Source organism: Mus caroli, chromosome 18, assembly GCF_900094665.2.
Source record: "Mus caroli chromosome 18, CAROLI_EIJ_v1.1, whole genome shotgun sequence".
In the NCBI taxonomy this organism is placed as follows: Eukaryota; Metazoa; Chordata; class Mammalia; order Rodentia; family Muridae; genus Mus; species Mus caroli.
Genome location: NC_034587.1, coordinates 30,384,324 through 30,407,182, shown reverse-complemented (window position 1 = coordinate 30,407,182; position 22,859 = coordinate 30,384,324). Strand labels below are relative to the sequence as shown.

The following is a 22,859-nucleotide window of genomic DNA, read 5'->3' as shown; positions in this document are numbered from 1 at the left end:
GTTGTGGGCAGTTGGCGAGTGTCAGCAGACCCTGCGCCCCAGCTGCTCAGGTGCTTTTCTCCACTTCGATGCTCTTAACGGACTACTTTAGTTCCTTGCCCAACCACCTCTTCCTCCCCAAAAGTTAAGTACTTCTTCCAACATCCTAGTGATTGCTCTTCATAAATGCTAAAAACCATCATTTGAAAAATTAAACAGCATAATCCTTAACCACAATCTAGACATTTGTCTTTATGTCCACAGGTAGGTATAATCTTCACCCCTCATCAATGTAACTTCTCAAAGCAACAGAGGAAGACCAGTATAGAAACCTACAACCTAAACACAGAATTGTGGCACCCAGTCTTAACAGATACATCTACAAACACTACCAAACCCGAGGCTCAGAGAACACTGAGAAGAAGCGACAGGAAGACTGGAAGAGCCAAAAGATCATGGAGTTTGCTCTAAGGGTGTGTCTCCTAGTAATGTTAGAAGCTGTATTCATAAGGTTTCAGCAATGTGATTGACCAAATGTAAGCTGAATCAGGATGATATCAACAGACATGCCAATGTGGACTGTGGAAAGCCTGAGGCCTCAGCCCTACCCCAAAATACAGGCAACTGAGCATGCTGAGTGGGGGCAATAGTCTTCCCTAGGTAAGAGCGCGCTGAATGGTTAGCTCTGAAAACACATACAGACATACGTACATACGTACATATGTACATATGTATGTACATACATACACACACATACATACACACACATATACACACATGCACACACACATATGTGTGGGGGACATTATATAGACTGAATAGGTTATATTTAGGAATATATTTCCATACACATATATATTCATCCAATAACAATTTGTGAAAAAGTGGACACGAATTTGAAAGGGGGCAAGAGATGTATGTGGAAGGTTTTGGATAGAGGAAAGGGAAGAGAAAAATATTATAATTATATTACTATCTTAAAAAATTTTAAGTGAGGAGTTAAAAAACAGAAAGGCTACAAAGAGGAAGGACTTGAAACAGGTCTTGCAGTTTAAATGTTGTTCTGCAGCTCCCTTTTCTAGATGTAAAAGTCCAGATCCACCTTCCATGCTGAGAATGCTTATATCTTAACATCAGCAAACACTGATGTTCCCGAGTGCCAGACACTTTAGAAATCAGGACTAAAAGAATGACCATGTGTGCAGTGTGGTTTTCCATACAGTGTCCTACATGTCCTCAACTCCCCCCCCCCCATAGCTCATCATTACATCTTCTGTGTTAAAAGATTCATAATCTAAAAGCTGTCATCAGAGGCACTGTGTTGATGAGTGTCCATTCTATGTTAATGTGATGCCATCTCCTTCTCTTTATACTTCCCAAGTCATCAAGATGGAAAGAGGTGGCAGCAGAGGGGCATATGGTCCATTGAGACAGACCTCTGTATACTGCAGGGCTTGCTTTCTCCTCAAATGTTTACAGGGTATTTAGTGGCTTTCCCATCCCACTAGTAAAAATCATTATCTGTCCCCAGCCATGGGCAGCTGCAAGTACTCCTACCTGGCTAGGTTCCTCTATACACATATATATGGATACACATATATACATACAATATATATATATGATGTTGATTTTGGTGTGTAAGTGCATGTGTGCAGATGCCAGTGAGCTGGAGTTAGAAGCAATTGTGATTCAATCAATGTGGGTACTCGGAACCGAACCCCAGTCTTCTGCCAGAGCAGCAGGCACTCTTAGCTAATGAGCCATTTCTCCAGGACAAGAAATGATTTCATAGAAGGAAAAAAAAGATATCTGACTTTTAAAAAAAATATTTCCCTTCCAGATATACAGTAGTATTAGGTTCAAGGATAATTCTTTATAGAAAATAAAGGAGACTTATTGTGTGTATGTGCAGATATTAGGATGGTGCTTAAATTTTGACTTGACTTTATCAATATTCCCTTTTTAAAATATGGCAAAATTTAAAAGATGAGAGTAGACATCTTAGATGAGCTTTGGCTTATCAATAAAAGGTGTCAGTCACAGGCTCTTTGTGACATTACTTTATCTCTTCAAACAGGTCAGAACACTCAGTATAACTGAATGCCATTATAAAAAAATTATTCTAGACTATTCTGATTTTAAAATCTTAAAGAAGAATGCTGGCACTAAGACAGCTGAAGGGCCAGCACCAAAATACGAAATGTAGGTCACAGGCCACATGTCCCCCATTGTTCTTGTTTCATTTGTTAATGGACATCTCTGTTCACTTTACGTCACCACAGAGGAACACCTAAGACAAGATATTCCTTAACAAAAAGGCTCATTTGGCTCGTAGTTCTTAAGGACTGGGGTTTCAAACAGCAAGGTGACAGCATCATGACAAGGACCTCCAGGCTGAATTGCACGTTATGGGAAATTAAGAAAAGGATTGGTTGCCAAAGAGATGGCCATGGTTTACAGCAGCCACTTCTCAAAGAACTAACTCAGTGCTGTCACAACGGCCCTGATCTCCTTCAAGCTTGGCACAGTAGCATGATGTAATCATCTTATGAAACCACATCACTTCAATACCATTCCCTCAGGGGCTGGGCTTCCAGCACATGAACCTCTGGAGAACTCACATCCAAACCACAGCAGTGGAAAATGCATGCTGAGACGCATTAACCTGCGGCTTTAACTGAGCTCAGAGAGGAAATGTATTGCTTGCATTCTCTACACACATAACATTACTTGCCCTTGTTTCAGAGCTTGACTTAGAAGCCATGGTGGATTCCTCTATGGCTGTGTCAATAAGGGTTTAGGTTTTGTTTTGTTTTGTTTTGTTTTGTTTTGTTTTGTTTTGTTTTGTTTTGTTTTGTTTTTATTTTGCTTTGCTTTGCTTTGCTTTGCTTTGCTTTGCTTTGCTTTGCTTTGCTTTGCTTTGCTTTACTTTACTTTACTTTACTTTTTACTTTACTTTACTTTACTTTACTTTACTTTACTTTACTTTACTTTACTTTACTTTATCAGCTTGGCGAGGAACAACAGCTAACCTGGACTAAGATCTGTCCTGACTTTGTTTGCCCTTTCCTCGTTTCACTGCTTTGATGAAACAAATTTCAAAAGGCCTCGTTTGGATTCTCAGAAGTCTTGTCATACGTGTATCTCTGTGCTTTGGACAAATCTCTAAAACTCTATTAAATGGAACACGCCCACCATGGAGAGCTTTGCAGTAGCAGGGGAAGGAGGTGCATGTGTCACACTTAGTAATTAATTACTGGCCCTGTTCTGACTAGTAATATATATGTTACTATTAGAACTACTGAAGGAACACTCCAGTGTGTCTAATATGGAAAATACTTTAAAAAACAAATTCAATGCTGAAAGCTATTTGAATCTCTCCTAGTTAAGATCCTCTGGCACATGAACATCTATTTTCTCCCATTCTGCGGATGGGAATTAGCGGGTTTGGAACTCCACAACTGGAACATCTCTAACCATCATTCTCCTTTTCCTTATAGTGTTTGAACGGATGAAGCTTTAAGCAACTCTGAACCTTAAAACAGTTTAAAGCTGAAGTGTAAGTCTCACAACTTCTTGTTTTTCTCTATTAATATTGAAGTTATGGCATTTTTATTTCTCATTAAGATATGAATACTAAGTACATTTAGGCAAATAGATACTTGGCTTTCTGTCTCTCTTAGACATCACTCTCTTCTGAGCCCTACTGCCCCTGTCCAAGGCTTGCTTGTTACAAGGTGCTTCACCCGCAGCTCTTGTTGACTTCTGTCCCTCTCATATGTCCTCTGTTCTTGATTTTTTTTTTACACGTTTCCTGTCTCTGTTCCATAGATTCAACTTAAAAGGTCAAGAGCATCATAGCTCCTGTTTCTCACTGTAAAAGTACAAGGGGGTTAAATGTGGTCGTTTAAACAGATCATCGATAACTCAATGTACTTATCTTTTGAGGATGCTTGTTTTTAGCAATTGCCACCTATTTAAACAATTGATCTCTCCCCCTCCCTTTTTACCCTCTCTCCCAATCTCCTCATTGATTTACTTCTGGATTATGGTGTTCACAAAGCAAAGCAAAGGAAATAAAATGACTATGACAGCTCAGTAGGAAAGAACATAGATAGATAAGCAATCAGAATTATGACAAATTTCAATATTTATAGATAAGCCAGAAAATATGCAAGCAAAACCCCCACAAATTATGGCAAGGAAGTCTCAATGAGAATTGCAAGTGGTCTCTTGGATGGTATGGGGTAGAACAGCCAAGATTTAACATTCTACCTCACCATCCTCTCTCTTCATTAGACATACACTTACCTGTCACAGACCGAATAGAAATATCTCTGCTCCTATTTCAGGAAACTAGGCTTAATAGTCCCTAGGAAAAATCAATATGTTCCAACTGACAGGCGCTTGAAAGAGTTACACCTCACTTGACATGGCTTGTTATCTGCAAGCTACTTTCCTTAATGTGTGCTAAGACCTTGACTGGACCCCAAAAGTCTATTTGTGCTTCTGATTTATTCCCCTTTCCATCACTGGCCAAGGTGACCTTGCCTGTACTTTCAGAGAACACAAATGAGTGGCTCATAGCAGTGTTTAATGGAGACACAGCTTTAAACCAGAGTGAAGGCTCCATCTCTTCCGTGCATCACAGCAGTGAGTAAATGTGCAGTCAGATTTCAATGTTCCCAAAGGTCAGGTGGAAAATGAGGCAGGAGACACTCATTTGTCGCCAGAGCTCACAACTTTTGACCCTAATCTCCCAACCTCACTTTCATTCTCTACCCTTATGACTTCAACATGTTTAGATTCTACATGTAAGTGAGAACATCTTTACATGTCTGTGTTTGGCTGCTTGCGCTTGGTGTGACGTCCTCTGGGGTCCATGCGTATTGCAGCTAAAGACATGATTTGCTTCCTTTTGAAGGCTGAATATTGTTTGACATTTTCAATATTTCCTTTCATCATTCACCGTTCGAGGAACGCAGGTTGTTTCTAGAACTGTGTCTGTGAACAGTGCTGTCAGGAGCACAGGAGGAAGGGCAGGCAGTCTCTTTCAGGTGGTGATCTTATATTTAGGGGTTATATCCAGAGAAGGGATTGCTGAGTCAAAGCTACTGTTATTCTCAGTTCTGGAAAATCTCCATGTTGCTTTCCATACTGACTGTCACAGTTTACATTCCTGCCAAAATTTATCAATGTTTCCTGTTCTTCATATGCGTAGTAGCACTCTCTCCTTAGTCATAGCGATCCTTATAAAGACATTGATATCTTGCTGTGCCTTTGATGTAACTGCGGGGTTGAGCATCTTTTCATGTATCTGGAACACACTGCGCGGCACCTTGCGGAGGACATCTGATATCTGTTCAGGTGCTTTGCCTGTATCCAGTTATTTGTGTTCTTGCTAATGAGTTTCTTTGAATTTCTCCAATAGTGTGGACATTTAGCCCTTTACTAGATATATGACTTGCAAACATTTTCCTTTTAAGTTGTTCTTTTGTAGTGCAGAAATTTTATTTATTTATTATTTGTTTATTTGTTTGTGAGGTAGGGTCTGTATAATGCTTTGGGTAATCTGGTATCCCTCTGTAGCTTATAGTAGCTTCAAATGTATGCTCTCCCTGACTTAGCCTCTCAGTGCTGGGACTGCAGGTATGTGCCAACATGCTTAACAGATGGTTTTTCACTCTTGTCCAGACTGACCTATTCCTACCTCACTGCCCCCTCCCCACGTAGCTACATTCAACAGCATGGCACCTGTTCTGTACAGAAGCATTTTAGTTCGATACAGTTCTGCTAGTTTAAGCTTGCTTTTCCTATTGATATTACCACAGCCCCGCCCCCCAAAAATCATTTTCCAAGTTATGTCCTGGTTATTTTCTTCTACAAATTTTACAGCTGATATTTTGCATTAAATCATTAGTCAATTATAGTTAAGAGTTGTAGTATGTGAAATAAGGATCTCATTTCCATCTCTTCGTCTCTGTGTGTGTGTGTGTGTGTGTGTGAACATGCATGCACACACATGTGGAGGTCAGAGAACAACCTACAGGAGCCAGTTCTCTTGCCTTCCATGTTGGGTCCAGGAACTGAATTTAAATTGTCAGACTCAGAGGTTAAGTGCCTTTATATGCTGAGCCATCTTTCCAGTGTCAATTTCATTTCTGCATGAAGAGATAAAGGTTTCAGGACATTGTTTGCTGTAGATGTCATGTTGCCCCTGATGTGTATTCTTGGCATGTTTACCTTACCTCAAATGTGTGGATGTCTAGGGTATCTATTCTGTTCTAGGGGGTCTCTTTGTTTTTGTTTTTGTTTTTGTTTATCACTATATTATGTTATTTTGATTACTATTTTCTGGCATTTTTAAAAAATTAAGTAAAGTCTGATGATGACTTTGGCTTTGTTCATTTTATGCATTGCTTTGCCCATTTGAGACTCTGTGTGTGTGTGTGTGTGTGTGTGTGTGTGTGTGNGAGAGAGAGAGAGAGAGAGAGAGAGAGAGAGAGAGAGAGAGAGAGAGAGTGATTCCACAGGAATTTCACTATTGCATTGTTATTTCTATGCAAAAAGGTGGCATTGGAATTCTGGCACCAATTGTTTGTACATCCACTAGGTCGCTTTGAATAACATGGACACACTACTTCCAACCCACAGACACAAGGCGTCTTTTCACTAACGTGCATCCTCTGCAATTGCAGTCATTGTTGTTATATTAATCTTAGTGTGCAAGGCTTTCATCTCCCTTGTGAAATTCATTTGTAAATATTTTTATGCCTTTTGTAAATGAGACTGGTTTTGTTTTGCTTTTAAGGATGGCTTGCTGTTCAGTGTATAGAAATGTAACTAAGTCTTGTTTCTTGACTTAATATTGAAGAACATCATTAAATTTGTTTATAATTCTAACAGCATCTGGTCACATTCCCGAGGTTTTCTAAAGTTCAGAGCAATTATGGAATAGGCTGAAACACAGCAATCCCATTAATAATCAGCACAGAATACATGGCTGCATTTAAACCAAGGTGGATTTAGAAGACTTTTAAGGTTGAAGAATTCAAAATACAGTGTGCTTTAATTCTGTTTATCAAGAAGTTAACTTATAAAAGAGTGTTCTATGGCCCCAAAAGTCTCCACTCTAAGGAAAATGTTTACTTGGAGAAATGCAAGAAATTTAGTGAATTTTCCAACTTTCCTTGGATTCAAGAAATGTTGCCTTTGGGAATGGTTCCTGTGCTCTGGCCAAGGATGACAGAAACGCCTGTCTGCGAGTGGTGAATAGCTTATACCAAGTCTCCTCAGCCACAAAGGTCACCAAGAGTGCCCTGAACAATGCTGACTTCTATCCAGACAAACTTGGTAAACTACATGATGCCATTTGTCCTGAATAGACACAAACTATACGAAGATAAATACATTGAAGGTATATCTTCCAGGCTCTGTAATGGGTATGCATTGCCTTCACCCACCCAGACATTATTACATGGCAGCCTGACACATCCAAAGCAAGAAAGATTTGGCTGGAGAAGAATTTCATACCTTGGAGAAAAATAAGTGTGTACTGATTTGATTAAGAAGAAATCCAATGTTTTAAAGACAGTCATACTCATGAGAACTGGAACTAAGAGGAACTGGGTCATCTACAAAAGAAGGCAGGCTTCCTTCTATAGTGAAGAAGCAGATGAAGGTCCTTAGTCACCAACAAGAATCATTTCCTATGCATAAGGAAGATGACTCAGAGGTCAAAGTCAAAATTCTAAAGAACTAATGCAAGAGTCACAGAGAGGCTTAGAAAGCCTTTCCTGGAGATCAGAGCTGGCCTCTAAGAATTCTCCCTAATCCCAGAAGAGGGAGAGAACAGTAACAGAGACACAGCTTCTTATATGATAGAATAAAGGAAAACTAGAGAGGAGAGACAGCCTTCCCAGCTGCCCACCCACAGCTGAGAGACCCAGCTATCTGCAATCATGTGGACCCTGCTGAGAGCATCAAACAACTATAACAAAAATCCATCACCCAACCACCTGGTCAGACTGTGAAGAACAGCAAGCCCTGTTGTTTAAATCCACTAAATAGTGAATGGTCTTTTACACACCATGGATAAGACACACATTACTGACCCATCAAGTTCAGAAAACTCAAAAGGAAAAGATTAGCTTCATTTTCAAGAAACAAATGTGATTCTGCTGGAATGTGGGCTTGACCACTGTGGTGAACGGACACTGATAAAAGTTCCTGAAGGAAACAAATAAAGGTTTTATTTCCAAGGTCCCAAGTATAGGATATCATTTTGTTTCTCAAAATAAAATACTCAAAGTTACTAATGCTGATTTCAGTTCTGTAATTCTGTGGGTAGTGACAGAGTGTTACAATAGTTGATACTAACAGTTCAAAGCATGCTTTAGCCACACAAGACCCAGATCACAGTCAATGATTCCATTTAATCTCCGAGACTTAGCTATAGAGAGGTAATAACACAGGCTGGGGATGTCACTCATTGCTAAAATGCTTGCCTGACATTCACAAGGCTCTGCATTTGATCCCCAAACCTCAAAAGAAAGAATAATGAATGACTGGATGAATAAATGAATACATATCAACCCCCCAGAGTGAGAAATGTGGGTGCCATTTTGAATGATTTTGAATTTCCTGTTGCTAGTTTTCTTATAAAGAGATATTAGTGTCTCCACTCAAGCATATGCATCTTTGTGTAAAACGAGTGTGTATGGCAGTTTAAGTCTGCCACTTGGCCAAGGTTCATCACTTAGTAAAGAAATATAGAACATCTGGATTCAAAATCAGTTCTGTACATAAATGTCCCATATTATTTCTAAAAGAATGTTAGTGAATACTGATATAAGGTTTAACAGTTACAGATATAAATAGGGCTACACTGGAGAACAGGGAGACATGCCATGAATACCTAGAGCATTCAGGAAATACAATGATAGCCTGTGTACTTCCACAGATGCTATTTCAAGCAATCCTGTTCGGAAATTGGGAAAAAGGGTATTACTGCCAAGAACTAAGTGGCTTGCAAATCTCTCCTGGTGGAGACGCTATGGATATTCATCTAAATAGTATTTGGAAGGAAACCTGGTTCCAGTCTGTAACATTATCTAGAACATTCCTCCACATTCTCCTGCTACATCACAGTCATCTATTCAAATTCCATAAGGATGAAAAGAAATTTTAATTGAAGTTTTTAACTTAACAGTTTATAATTCTTCCCCTGAAGAGCATAAATTGTTATTATGAAAACTGATAGCAATTACTTGGTAAATATTTACTAAAATTACTCGAGGAAAATATTTTAAAAAGAAAAAAGGTATAGTTAATTTTCTACCATAATCACTAAGATGACAAAATTTGGGCCTGAAAATACTGTAGCCCTGTGGGTCTGGCACATGGTACCTAAGTACAAATCAGAAAAGAGCTGTCTGGCAGAAATGTTCTAATCTAGGTATCACAAGTATACATTTTCCTAAATAGGAAGGCATAATATTGGAAATCATTTCTGCATGCCACATTTAATCGGAATAGTAAAAACAATACCCATTTTTGTAGTAATGCTAAAAGTACTCCAAAAGCGGTATCATATGAATTTTGTTCATACGAAAGTACACAGGATAGCTAGGCATGGTGGCGCATGCTTTTAATTCCAGCACTCTGGAGGCAAATTCAGACAGATCTCTGGTTGTTAGAGGCCAGCCTGGACTACACAGGGAGTTCCAGGACAGTCAGGACCACACCGTGAGATCCAGTCCCAAAAGAAACAGACAAATGTACAGTCATGTGTCACACATCATTCAATTTCAAAACCAATGAGATGTCAGAACTGCATAGTGCTAATTTACATGATAATAAAATATCTTTGTGGATCCCCTCCATTAAACTCTCAGAATTATGTGCGTCACATGCAATATGATTGCTGTGTCCTGGAAAACATTGTATATGGCAATCTCATTTTAATCTTCACTGGAATACTGTAAGCTAGATGCTCTTAAACTCACTTTATTGCTGAAACAGACTTTGAGCAATGGTCTATAATTTGTATAGTCACACAGATAGTAAGTAGTGGAAATGATCAAAGACAGTGTATCTATTTCTGGAGTCTACGATTGGCCCTCAGGTTTGTACAACTGTTTTGTGGGGATAGTCAAAATACCCATGCATTCTGAGGACCCACACCAACATGAGCCCTAAGACTTGATCTTGGCTTATTTCGTGAAAGAATGGATTTTACGTTAAAAGAATAAAACTAACCTCCCCAGCTGTTGAGCCATACAGCTGGAAATTTAATCTGATTTCTGGCATTTTTCTATCAGTCTCTAAATTTCCAGAGACAGTATATATTATAGTGAACATACATTTATGAAATATCAAGCTACTTATTTTGAAAGCAAGCCATGCGGGCTAACCTTTAAAAATCATATAGATCCCAAAATATGTTTTTAATGAATAAAAGGTGACTTTAATCCCATGGGTCGCCCCTGAAATAAAACTTCATTGTCCCCTGCTGCAGTTTGGTAGTGGAGATTCCATTTAACCCAGAAAAACTCAGTCCAAGATGAGTATGCTGGGCTCAATATCTTCAAGTGTGATGCTTGAAGTTGTATCTCTTTCAGACAGTCTTGAGTGTGACTTTGCTGTTCTCACAAAGTATATTTATGGTACAGACACGAAGAGAAAAGTAAGATATGATCATATCATTGTGGTCAACAAAGCAAGGAAGCCTTGGGGAACAGAAAGATATCAGCACCGATGAGTAATTCTTTCTTCATATTTGATTTAAGACTTATACATTCCATTAATAACCCCAGTGGCAACTGTAAGCCAAATAGTTCCAATGCTTGAGAAAATGGGGTACTTATGGGGAAAAAAGTGGTATTTCCAGAGAATCTAATACTGCTTCAAGATAAAAAGGTTAAAACCTGGGTCATGCTCTGGCAGAGCAAGGGGATGGGAGCCACACCTACTGACCAGGTCTTTTCACCGCGGGAATGTTTAGTCCTAAGGTGGGGGGAGGAAATAAAGAACAGAAAAAAGCTTCAACCCAGTTCTTCTCTTGCTTACTCTGACTGTTAGCCTAGCTTTAGTCCATCACTGGCACATGAGACAAATGGCCATTACTACAGAAGGTGCCCAGGTGCTTTTCAGTATAGGAAAATATTCAATGTGGCTTTTCTCCAAAGTCTCATCATCAGAGTGAATCTTCCTCTGAGAGAGTCAAGCATTTGCCTATATGGTATGACAGTTTCTCAGTGATAATCAGAGCTTTTGAATAGGGTGTCATTTTCTTATGGACAGTATAACTAAATAACTCCAAAAATATTAAGCGATGAGAAAGGAACTTAATATTGCCATTAAATGATTTAGCATAAATTCCAATAAAAATGTTTAAATAGATTCTGAGAAACAAAATTATTGTTATTATACAATTAACTCTAAGAGGAGATAACGAACCTTTTACTTGGCATGTTTATCTAATAAGTTACTCACTTATTCATCGTGCTGCAACCCTTTAATACAATTCCTTATGTTGTGGTTACCCCCAACCATACAATTATTTCCTTGCTACTTCATAGTTGTAACTTTGATACTGTTATGAATCATAATGTAGCTATCTGTGTTTTCCAATTGACCTGCAAAAGAGTCATCCAACTCTTAAAAGGGTCACAACACACAGGCTGAGAAACACACTGACTTATAAGCCAGGTAACTTTCTTTGTGTTTATTAACATTTTAATATGAAATGTATTCATCACCAGATAAAATATTAGATAGGCTATTTCTAATTTAGCCTTAGATATACTATCTGATAATATGATTGGTAGAATTGTGTTACTACAGATAAAATTAGTTATGATTCGGTCATACTGGGGAGGGCAGGCTCCCACACAGCATCACTGGTATTTTTACAAGATGAGTGACAGTGTGCCACACCCATTCCCTAGGGAAGATGGTATGAGGGAATATGAGAACAAGATGGTCATTTGGCAACAGAGGCAGAAAGTAGAAGGATGATCTCTACAAGTCAAGGCACACCAAAGATGGGTTACTGTCATCAGAAGCCAGGCAAGGGGCAGGAGACATGGCAGGTTCTCTCTCGGGGCCTCAGAGTCTCTGACATACCATCTTTGAAGAACATAAATTTATGTTTTTTTAAGCCACCAAATTATGGTAGTTGTTTCACTATCTCTATTAATTTAATACTGATGGAAGGAAGGAAGGAAGGAAGGATGGATGGATGGATGGATGGATGGATGGATGGTCAGAGATGAATCATACATGCAGAGAGGGGGATAGGTAGATAGGAAGATAGATACGTGATACATAGTTTTAGGTAGACCAAGCTTGTGGACTCCTAAGTTTATACCTAATCATAAAATAAGAGTATTAGGAAGTACTCAGTGAGGTTGTATGTGGTTCCATAGTTATCAACCAAGTCATACAAAACCATAGGTCAGAAATGGTTTTAATTGAGGCAATTTTATGTGGTCTGACATAAAAGATTACATAAATAATCAACCTTTCTGAGCACAGCAATCTTTTTGGCCTTGGGTACAAATCCTTTGCTGAATGCTCTAAGGAAATATTTCCTCTGCATTAGTTTGCCTCTGTGAATAGATTCACAGCATCCATTCATTTCCCTTAGAGAGGGGACTTAACATTCTCGTGACCTATATGGAATTGAACACTGGAGGCGATTCACTCTTTGTGGCTTTGCCTGCTATTTTTCTCATTGACACATCTCCAAGAATGCGTACATCTTAAAAGACAAGGCTGGGGGTCACATCTAATTCACATTCAGAGCCAAGATCCCTCCAAGGTTTTTCTCTCATTCCATTTGGCACAGCAGTAACTGTGTTTGACAACATAGGCCCTGCAGCTCCACCAGACATGTGGCTCCTATCCACATGCTCCTATCATATCCTTGGCTTTCGGGAAGATCTGCCCACCTCTTCACTCAGACAAGATCTCAGTCAGTGTGGAGTGCAGGTGACCTAGAACTTGCAACCATCCTTCCTCTGTACATGAAGCGTCAGGTGCACCATCAGATCCAGTTTCCCACAAACCGTTTCTGAATGGCTGTGTCTTCGAATGTTGTGTAATCTACCCCTTTCAAAGTTTCCTCCACTATGAAGTAAAGAAAAAGGGAACAACTTGCCAATTTACTAACACTTTAACCAGTAAGAAATACAAAACTGTCAAGTCCAAATATAACAATGTAAGATTAGTAGCAAACCAACCTAATTTGTTTTTCTTCAAAATTTAGATCTCTAATATTAATGTTTAATATTTAAAATTTTTTTATATTTCAAAAAAAAATAATACTTAGTTCAGAAAACTTTTTGATGGAGAAATTGATATAACAAAACTCACCAACATGAATTAAAGTATTTTATATTTGGGGGAATGACTTAAATAAGAAAACTCATGTATGAAGCTTATGGATATTAATTGCTATTTAAATTGCTATCTATTCTAATTGAATTGTGGGAATTTTCTCCCCTCTTTTTTGCTACAGCTTAGAATTCTAACAGAATGCTTTAAAATGTCATTCTGTTTCTACTTGGCTAAAATTCTGTGGTGTTAACTTCGTCATTCCAGGAGACTGTAAGATTTCCCTTTGCTTTACAATACATAAAAAAAGAAAGAGCTGGTGACAATAAACTGGCCTTAGGGGATAAGAGCCTCTTTTGGCCTGCAAAAGGCTGTCACCTGACCTTGAAATATCTGACACATCTCTGACACAAACCTCTTTGGCACACTTTACAAGTGGGTTTTCAGAAACACACACACTTCCCATAGTTGTTGACATAAAATTTGATGAAGGAACACTGCGCTAGACGGGGTATCTTGTCTTTTTGTAGTTTTATGGGCAGAATCTAATTTATAAACAGAAAAGAACAGAAAGGGCTATAAGGTGGAAAGAGTATCACACAGGGACACCACCTGAGATGTGACCTCACCTGCTTCTGGTCCTATCATTATCATTACAAAGGAGCCTTAGACAAGGGGACCTTACACAAAAGAAGTGAAACTCTAGAACAAAAACTTTTTCTCTCTTCTACATTTGAACTTCTGGATGAGCAGGTCTAGCCTGATCCAGTGGCACTTCTTTAAAACACACCCAACCTTAGAAAATCTAGAAGCTGAGGATTCCTTTCAAAGAAAATGCATGTGTGTTTCACTTCTTCTCTAGCACGTTACATACAGTGCAGGTTGTATCCTCGCTCCACAAACACACATATATCCATGACACAGCTCACAAAGCAAGGCTCACCTCCCTCACTAATGCTTTCCCTCTGATCCTTCTCCACAAGTCACGTCCCACTTAAGAACCAGTGACTGTCAAAGCATCCCATGGTTTCCATCAGACAACAAACATGTCCAGCTTGGCTTTTCCATGACCTCTTTGGTTTTTTTGAGTCTGGTTTCTTACTTCTCAGGTCTCTCGGAGATACTGATATAGAATGAAATAAACTTACTGTTTTCTTTAACACTTTGAGAGCATAGGGCTTCTGGGTCCCCTTCTGTTTGCATCTGTACACAATGGATGTAGCACCCCTTGAGGGGGAAAAAAGACAAAAAGAAAGTGTTATGCTGTGGACAGGACTTACGGAGGACATCTTTCAGTGAACTCTTCAATTGAAGACTTCAAACGAAATCATACAGATATGCTCATGGCTAACAAGGATTCATAAGTCCTAGATGCTGCCCTGAGGTGGGAAAACTCTTTTTTTTTCTTCACAACTGAAATTTCTCAGAAAACTCCTGGCTTTTCTTCCTGTTGCAAATAGCACACCCAACGTCGTTGCATTTCATAGGCTCTTAAGAAATTCAAGTTCTCAGGAAAATAGCATTTTTCAAGAACAGCCGTACATTGGAATCCCAGGATTCCTAAGATGTATGTGCTTGGAATGAAATACAGCAGAGTGACTCAGGGACAGGGTTTTGAGTTCAGCATTCTCCTTGGTGATTAAATAGTCTGCACTTCTTCAAGTTGGTAAGGGAGCTGGGAATTGCCTCTATCCCACCCTTCTGTGATCTGTTGAGGAGAGTGATAGGTATTCCATGGTTATTGCCATGTGTGTTCAGTGATAGAGGAGAGTTCTTCACAAAGAATGCTCCCATGCCACACTTAAAGCAAGAGAGAAGGAAGATAGACAGGAAGGGAACTACAGGCCAACCTGGTTTAAGTTTTAACTTTGAGAAAGAACTTTCTGGAAGGCCTGAAAGTAAGATGGGTCTGAATTAGGCCTTTTAGACCCTGAAGACCAACCATAAGGACTTCTGATGATGCATTCAGCTCATGGTCCTGTAACTCTATATGAGCAAAGGGAATTACAGCAAATATGTCCTGAGTACATGAGTACAGCAGATTTTGACAGACAGAAGTCAGGTCTGCTGTATCACAGTTGTTTTGAGTTAAGAAAAGTCTTAAGAGACCATAAATATGTACACCAAGACACTGGAAGTTCTCGAGGTGAAGTTAGTGAAGGTAAAATAAAGTTGTTCATATTATTTGTTAGGTGTTATGGTATTATTTAAAGGTAGACCCTAAAGACATATATAAAACTAAGGTCAATGACTAAAATAAATTACTTAAAATGCACATCAATAAAAAGTTAAATGAAGAACTCAAGATTAAATGCAAAGGAAGAAAAAAAATCAAGGAGATCAATAAATAAAACAGCCATAATGTAGTAGGTTGAAATTCAATATTAATGATTACAATAGGTTTAAACTTTGTATATCAGTTAAAAACCTAAACATCATTATATTGGATTATAATACCAGAACAAACTACATATTGTAAACAAAAATCCACTGATGTTAAAAGGCATATGTGAGTTAAAAAAATAAAATGACCAATAAAAGATACACGCAGAACTTCAACAAAAGAAAACAGCTACATTAATATTAAACAAAGTAAATCTCAGAAAATTGATAGGGGAACATTATTTAATTTTGAAAGGTCAAATTCCCTAAAAATAATACCATATGCATAAATGTAAATGTATCTAAGGACAGATCTCCAAAATACATGATGCGCATGCATAGAGCCAAAGGGAGTAAGAATACCCATAAATACACGTGGGGACTAAACATGTCCTCAGCAATTGCTAGAAAATGTAGACAACATTTCACCAAGGATACGGAACACATGAGCGACATTCACAACTAAATTAAGCTAGCTTGTATTTAGAGAAAACTAAACAAGCAACAGAATACAAAATCTATACCGATATAGTTCTATGTATGTGCAAAGACTCCATCCTTTAATATAGAGACAGTTCAGTGGGGGAAGAATCATCCTCTGTCAAGCACAGCTAAAACAAGATACTCTTGGGGACAAAATGATGGAATAGGTGAAAATAGTTATAAAACATACCAGATAAATGGTAAATATCAAAAATGTGTAGGGAAGCTAACTCAATATTAAGAAAACAAACACAGAGATTCAAACAGGACTAGACATGTCTTAAAAAGCAGAAATGCCAACGCTCAGCTGGTGTAGACGCTGCACACAACTGTCATCAGAGACAGCAAATCCAAAGAACATGAGATGCCATGTTCCACCTGCTAAAGTGGCTTTTATAAAAAAGATGAACCAAATGAAATATTTATGAAGTTGTACAAGGTAATTTATATACATTGTTAGTTGTGATTAAATTAACACAGTCAATGTAAAAAAAAGACACAACTATAAACTATTCTTTAAACATTTAAGAATATTAATTTCTTATGATTCAATAGTCCAACCCTATGTTATCAAGGATACAGTGACATAAATGTGCCAAAGAGCTATCTACTCTCCCACATTTCCTGCAGTATCATTAATAATGATCAAGACATTAAATCCACCCATAACTGAAGCCTAGAGAGACAAATACCAAGCATTCTTCCTCAGAGGCAGATCCTGGCTTCCAATCTTCCCTTTTGTGTCTTTAACTTGGAGCATAAGTAGAAGCCAGGAAATGCACTAGGTGCACAAGACTGGTCCCAGAAGGGCTGGGTTATTAAATGAAAATCACAGTATGATATACTGGAGACTTCCTTCAAATTACTCATTAGGGTCCTAATCAGCCACAGGAATCTCCAAAACAACACCCCGATTGCCATGTCCCTTGGCGACTGTGGCAGTGTGAGTGAGAATGGATCCCAAGGCCATCTGCAAACCCAGTTCCTATTTGGTGGAACTTTTGGAAAAGATTAGTGTGCCTTGTAGGAGGCTGTACAACCGAATGGAGCTACACTCGGGAACTTTCATCAGTTTTCCTTCCTTTTATGTGACTTAAGAAGAGCCTGCTTGGGGCCTGTAAGACAGCTTAGCATGTAAAGACACTTGCCAGAAAGCGTGGCCACCTGGGTTCAATGCCAGAGGCCCATGTAGTGGAAGGGGAAAACTGACTACCACCAACTGTCCTCTGACTTCCATGTGCACACAGAGGCACATGTGACCCCTAGTACACATACACACACATAGAGACACACATGCCAATTTAGAGTTATAAGTAGTCTTCTTTCATAATTCACCTAATCTAAAATTAATGGAAAGGATAGGGCAGGCAGTCATGAAGGAGTAACGAAATGGAATGCAGGGTGACACGCTCTGCATTCAACTTTGACAGTTCCTATAAAGCATGGCTTTGTTTCTCGATGATTTTTCAGGGAAGAATGTTAGGAAGTTATTTCCTACAGGCACACATACATGATGAAAGTAAAACAAAATAAAAATTGAATGCAAAAAAAAACCCAACAAAATTAAAATGCTTTGTACTGTTTAAACATGATTAATATTTTGACATAACAACATCCATTAAGTACCACATCAGGAAGAGATGAGTCTCTGGTCCCATGGCAATACTTCTGCCTTTCAAAGAAGAGTAACGCTCTAATAGTTTGTGAAGCCCCATTACCTTATCAAAGACAATGTTCCACAGCCAGAAAGCATATTGTCAAAGACACCAGCAAAGTCAGGACTTAGAGGTGTCAGCTGAAGCTCTACAGTACTGTCCAGAAGAAAGCTAATGTCTGACCTATGGACCCTTGCAGCGAGGGAATGACTTTGCTGCTGACCTGTTTTAGCAATGTGCTATCTCATCTCCTTTTTAAAGGGTTGTATGCATCCAAGATTCTGATTTACTACTTCCATTCCAATAAGATTTCATCTGTACAGGATCTCTCCAATTCAACTGGGTTCTCGGTTATCAGAACGCAAATGGGCAGAATTTCATTTGCAGGAGAAAAGAAGAACAAAATTTTTAAATTAAAAGAAAGCATTGAAGAGCACACAGGGGTGAGACTGAGAGGCGGGAAGCAGACAGTGCATGTGTCAAAGGACTCGGAAAGAGGATACTGTGTCCTCGGAATCTGCTTGAGGAGCGTGGGAAGATGGAAGACTGGATAACTTGTCCTGTATGCAGTACAAAGGACTTCACACTTGAAACATCTTCAAATAACCTATCTCAATCATTTCCTGCAAATCCCTAAATTAGCCCAGATGCTCCTCAGTAGCTTCAACAGAGCAATAAGGGGCATGTGTGTGTATATAAAACATACTACGTTGCATAATTAGAAAGATATGCATTATATTATCATATTATACATGATTTTTTAAAAAGCCTACTGCAGAATGGATTGCCTTCTCTTTATGTTAATGAAAAGTATAGTGTTGTTTTATGCTTGTAACTTTTCAAACCTTGATGTGTGTGTGTATGATGATAACCATTGTATTAGATGAAACTTCAGCTCAGAGTAACTTTTCTAACATTTATGGTCAAGAAAACCATTGTGAAAAGCTAGTCTCTGAAAGAGTATTGATTTTCATGAAAAGCACAGCAGTTAAAAGAGACTCTCACTGGAGTGGTTTCTGGCCTCCTTAGTCATTTTGTTAAAGAGCGGTAAGGGAACAGATAGGAACAGCGAAGCTCCTGGTTGAATCGCATGTGTCTATATACAAATCTAGAATCTCCTTGTTTCTTTTGGATCTCAGAATTATAGTACAATTCCCAATAGAGTCTGTCTTAGTCAGGGTTTCTAGTCCTGAACAAACAGCAAGACCAAGAAGCAAGTTGGGAAGGAAAGGGTTTATTCAGCTTACACTTCCACATTGCTGTTCATCACCAAAGGAAGTCAGGACTGAAATTCAAGCAGGTCAGGAAGCAGGAGCTGATGCAGAGGCCATGGAGGGATGTTTCTTACTGGCTTGTTTCCCTGGCTTGCTCCCCCGGCTTGCTCAGCCTGCTCTCTTATAGAGCTCAAGACTACCATCCCAGAGATGGCACCATCTACAAGGGGCCCTCCCACCTTGATCACTAATTGAGAAAATGCCTTACAGCTGGATCTCATGGAGGCATTTCCTCACCTGAAGCTCCTTTCTCTGTGATAACTCCAGCTTGTGTCAAGTAGACACACAACCAGCCAGTACTGAAGCTATTCTGGAATGAAAGGGCAACACTACTGAATTCATTCCTAGGCTAAAAGTAATTGGTAAAATTGAAATCAAGTCTTTTTAAATGTATCCACATGTTTATGTGCACATTTGCACACATTCATGTGCTTGTACCTGTGTGTGCCAGTGTGCACACATGTACATGTGTGTGTATATATGTGCATGTGGAGACCAGAGCTTGAAGACAGGTGTTTTCCTCTTTCACTATCTTACTTTATGAGACTGGCTATCTTTCTGAGCTTAGAGCTCATTGACTTAGCTAGACTGGCTCACCAGCAAGGTGCAGGAACCCGGCCACTTCTGCTCCCATGTGCTCGAAGCACTGAACTGTACTGCTGAGCTCAGCCTGTCACATGGGTTATGGAGTCTCTGGTCCTGATTGCACAGCAAGCCCTTTACCAACCTACCTGTATCCCTAGTCCTGTCACACATTTTAGATTGAGATAATTTTATCTAAACATATTAAAATAATATTCTAGTTTTAGATTCACACATGTAAGCCTGCTATGTGATTTTGGAAAATAATATACACTACACCGTGAACAAATTTACTGAGGTGTTATTTTTGCATAAATCTAGTTAAACTAACTTGATCATCCTAGACTTTAAAGGTATTCCCTTATATATCTGTATATTGAGATTTCATTGAAGTATTTTCAAAGCTCTTACCAAAAGCTAATTTTTATATTGAAATTGTTGATGAGTTAGTTCAATGTGGTGACAGAGCTGACTAATCAATGCTATTTACTAGACTTCCTTTTCCATGAATGGTTGACCAGTAGTCACTTTTCACTTGGTAAGTTTTAAAATTTTTTTATAAATGTAAGTACACTGGTCAGTTTTGGAAATCACTTTCTCTAACTTTTTTCTATTTTTGATTTCTTTTAAAATTTTTTCTGCTATCATATATGAGAACAGAATAGGATGAACGTTACATGCTACATATTGGTAATTGGATTTTTAATCTTACCTTTGAGCAAGGTGTTATTAGATTTTTTTTACTCAATTTTTTAGAATTTACATTATAATGAATTCCACCTTCCCATTTGTGCCATGCAGCTCCTCAGCTCTCTTTAACCACAGTGCTCCAAGGTAGAGTCCTCCAGCACCAATGGCAAAGGCAAAAGATATAAGACAAAACACTATCCCTTAGCTCAGCAATGAATGGGGAAAAAATGTTCAAACAACGTAATTGCTGACCAACATTTTCAACCTACAACTGAGGAATTGGATGGCTGGAATTGAGGGGCTGTCATTTTCTGGAAGCATTCCAGGTGAGTCAAATATCAGCCTCCCAATAAATCTTAAAATTTTCATGTCAGAGAACAATCCCTTAGAACCTTAGGATGCTCCCAAGCTCAGGATCTGAGATGAGCTTGGCATCAGAGTGTTTCCTAAATACTCCTCCCCTTCCAAAGTCTGTGTTCCTGCTGAGCCCTCCTGGGACCAGTTTCCTACTTGGTGTTTCATCCTCCCTCTTCCCGCTGTCTGCCTGAATCTTTCTTAGTTGTTCCTTCATCCTGATCCCAGCTCACTCCATCCCCGCTGTTTCACAGACCCCCTACTCTCCTTGAAGACTTCCCACTCTTCTCTCTTCAGTCCGGTCATCAACATGAGCTCCACATTCCAAAAACCATGCTTGAATGCCTACCACATCCTTAAGAAGCTATCTGTCCGCATCTACTTATTAATGTTTATCTTGATGCCTGGACACCTTCAAAAGACTCCACTAGAAATAATTTTTCTTGTTTGAAAAAAAATATATTACTGAAGACCTTGTCCTTAGATGAAGCAAAAGCCTAAAAATTTGAAATGAAAATGATGAATTTCAGGCCCTGGAAAGAAACAGCCTTGAATCTGTTCTCTGGCACAAAGAAGCATGCGGCAGAAGGGAACTCCTGGACTAAAAGGGCATGACCTTCTTATAGGTGCTTCACTTTGTTTCAAACTACCCAATGTCTCACATTGTTGCCAGTGAAACTTTTTATGAGTAGTTTAGCTTTTCCCCTGTCCAGGGCCATGCAGAAGAAACAATAAACAGCTTAAAACTCATGGAATATGAGCCACCAGCTAGCAGAGTCACAATGGGTTTGCAGCAAAGAGATGGAGCCCAGGAGATGACATGCCCTGAGTACCTCATGTTGTGGATTTTTGCCCTAATTGCTGTCTTCACATCCCTCTTAATCTAAGAATTATATGAAAGCTCTAATAGGCTTCTACTCACTCACTGAGCAGTATCTCTGGCACTCACAATAACAGTGCTTGATCTCTTTCAGGCATTGCTGTGGGGGCAGATTAATGATTCAGTCACCAACCTAGGAAAGAACTTAGAGATATAAATTGTCAGCTAAGACCACCACCCTTAGAAAGCATATGGGAAAATAAATTGTTAGTGAAGCTAGGTTAAGATGTTTTTGCTTGTAGCTATGATGCATAAATAAATAAATAAATAAATAAATAAATAAATAAATAAATAAGTTAGGGGCCAATTTGAAGGTCAGAAAAATACACTCATTAGTTGAGCTAGGGATCCTCTGAGGGCAGGGAACAGGAACAATGGAGGTCGAGCTAGCATTGCCTGACATGACTGTCACTGAGGCTGGACTGGCAATTTAGGTGGTGATTAAGACCTCCACATAAAACCAGAGATACTGAAACTTATAGAGGTGAAAGTGGGGAAAAGCCTCGAAGATGTGGGCACAGGGGTAAAATTCCTAAACAAAACAGCAATGACTTGTGCTGTAAGATCGAGAATCTACAAATGGGACCTCATAAAATTGCAAAGCTTCTTAAGGCAAAAGACAATGTCAGTACGACAAAAAGGCCACCAACAGATTGGGAAAGAATCTTTACCAATCCTAAATTTGTGGGGGACTAATATACAATATATACAAAGAACTCATGAAGCTGGACTCCAGAAAATCAAATAAGCCTATTGAAAAATGGGGTACTGAGCTAAACAAGGAATTCTCACCCGGGGAATACCGAATGGCAGAGAAGCACCTGAAAAAATGTTCAACATCCTTAATCAACTGGGAAATGCAAATCAAAACAACCCTGAGATTTCACTTCACACCAGTCAGAATGTCTAAGAAAGCAGATGCTGGCAAGGATGTAGAGAAAGAGGAACACTCCTCCATTGCTGGTGGGATTACAAGCTGGTACAACCACTCTGGAAATCAGTCTGGTGGTTCCTCAGAAAATTGGACATAGTACTACCAGAAGATCCAGCAATACCTCTCCTGGGTATATACCCAGAAAATGTTCCAACTTGTAATAAGGACACATGCTCCACTATGTTCATAGCAGCCTTATTTATAAGAGCCAGAAGCTGGAAAGAACCCAGATGTCCCTCAACAGAGGAATGGATACAGAAAATGTGGTACATTTACACAATGGAGTCCTACTCAGCAATTAAAAA

The 22,859-nt window shown here is 39.0% G+C and overlaps 1 protein-coding gene across 5 annotated transcripts in view; it reads right to left on the bottom strand.

Annotated features, from left to right (window-relative positions):
* The window catches only part of Camk4 (calcium/calmodulin dependent protein kinase IV), a 231,826-nt gene that overhangs the window by 91,369 nt on the left and 117,598 nt on the right, over nt 1-22,859 (bottom strand). For all 5 annotated transcript variants that reach the window (XM_021150442.2, XM_021150440.2, XM_029472051.1 and 2 more), the window contains one exon: nt 14,469-14,547. In XM_021150442.2, the coding sequence (XP_021006101.1) occupies nt 14,469-14,547 (79 nt within the window). The remainder of the gene's footprint in view (nt 1-14,468; nt 14,548-22,859) is intronic.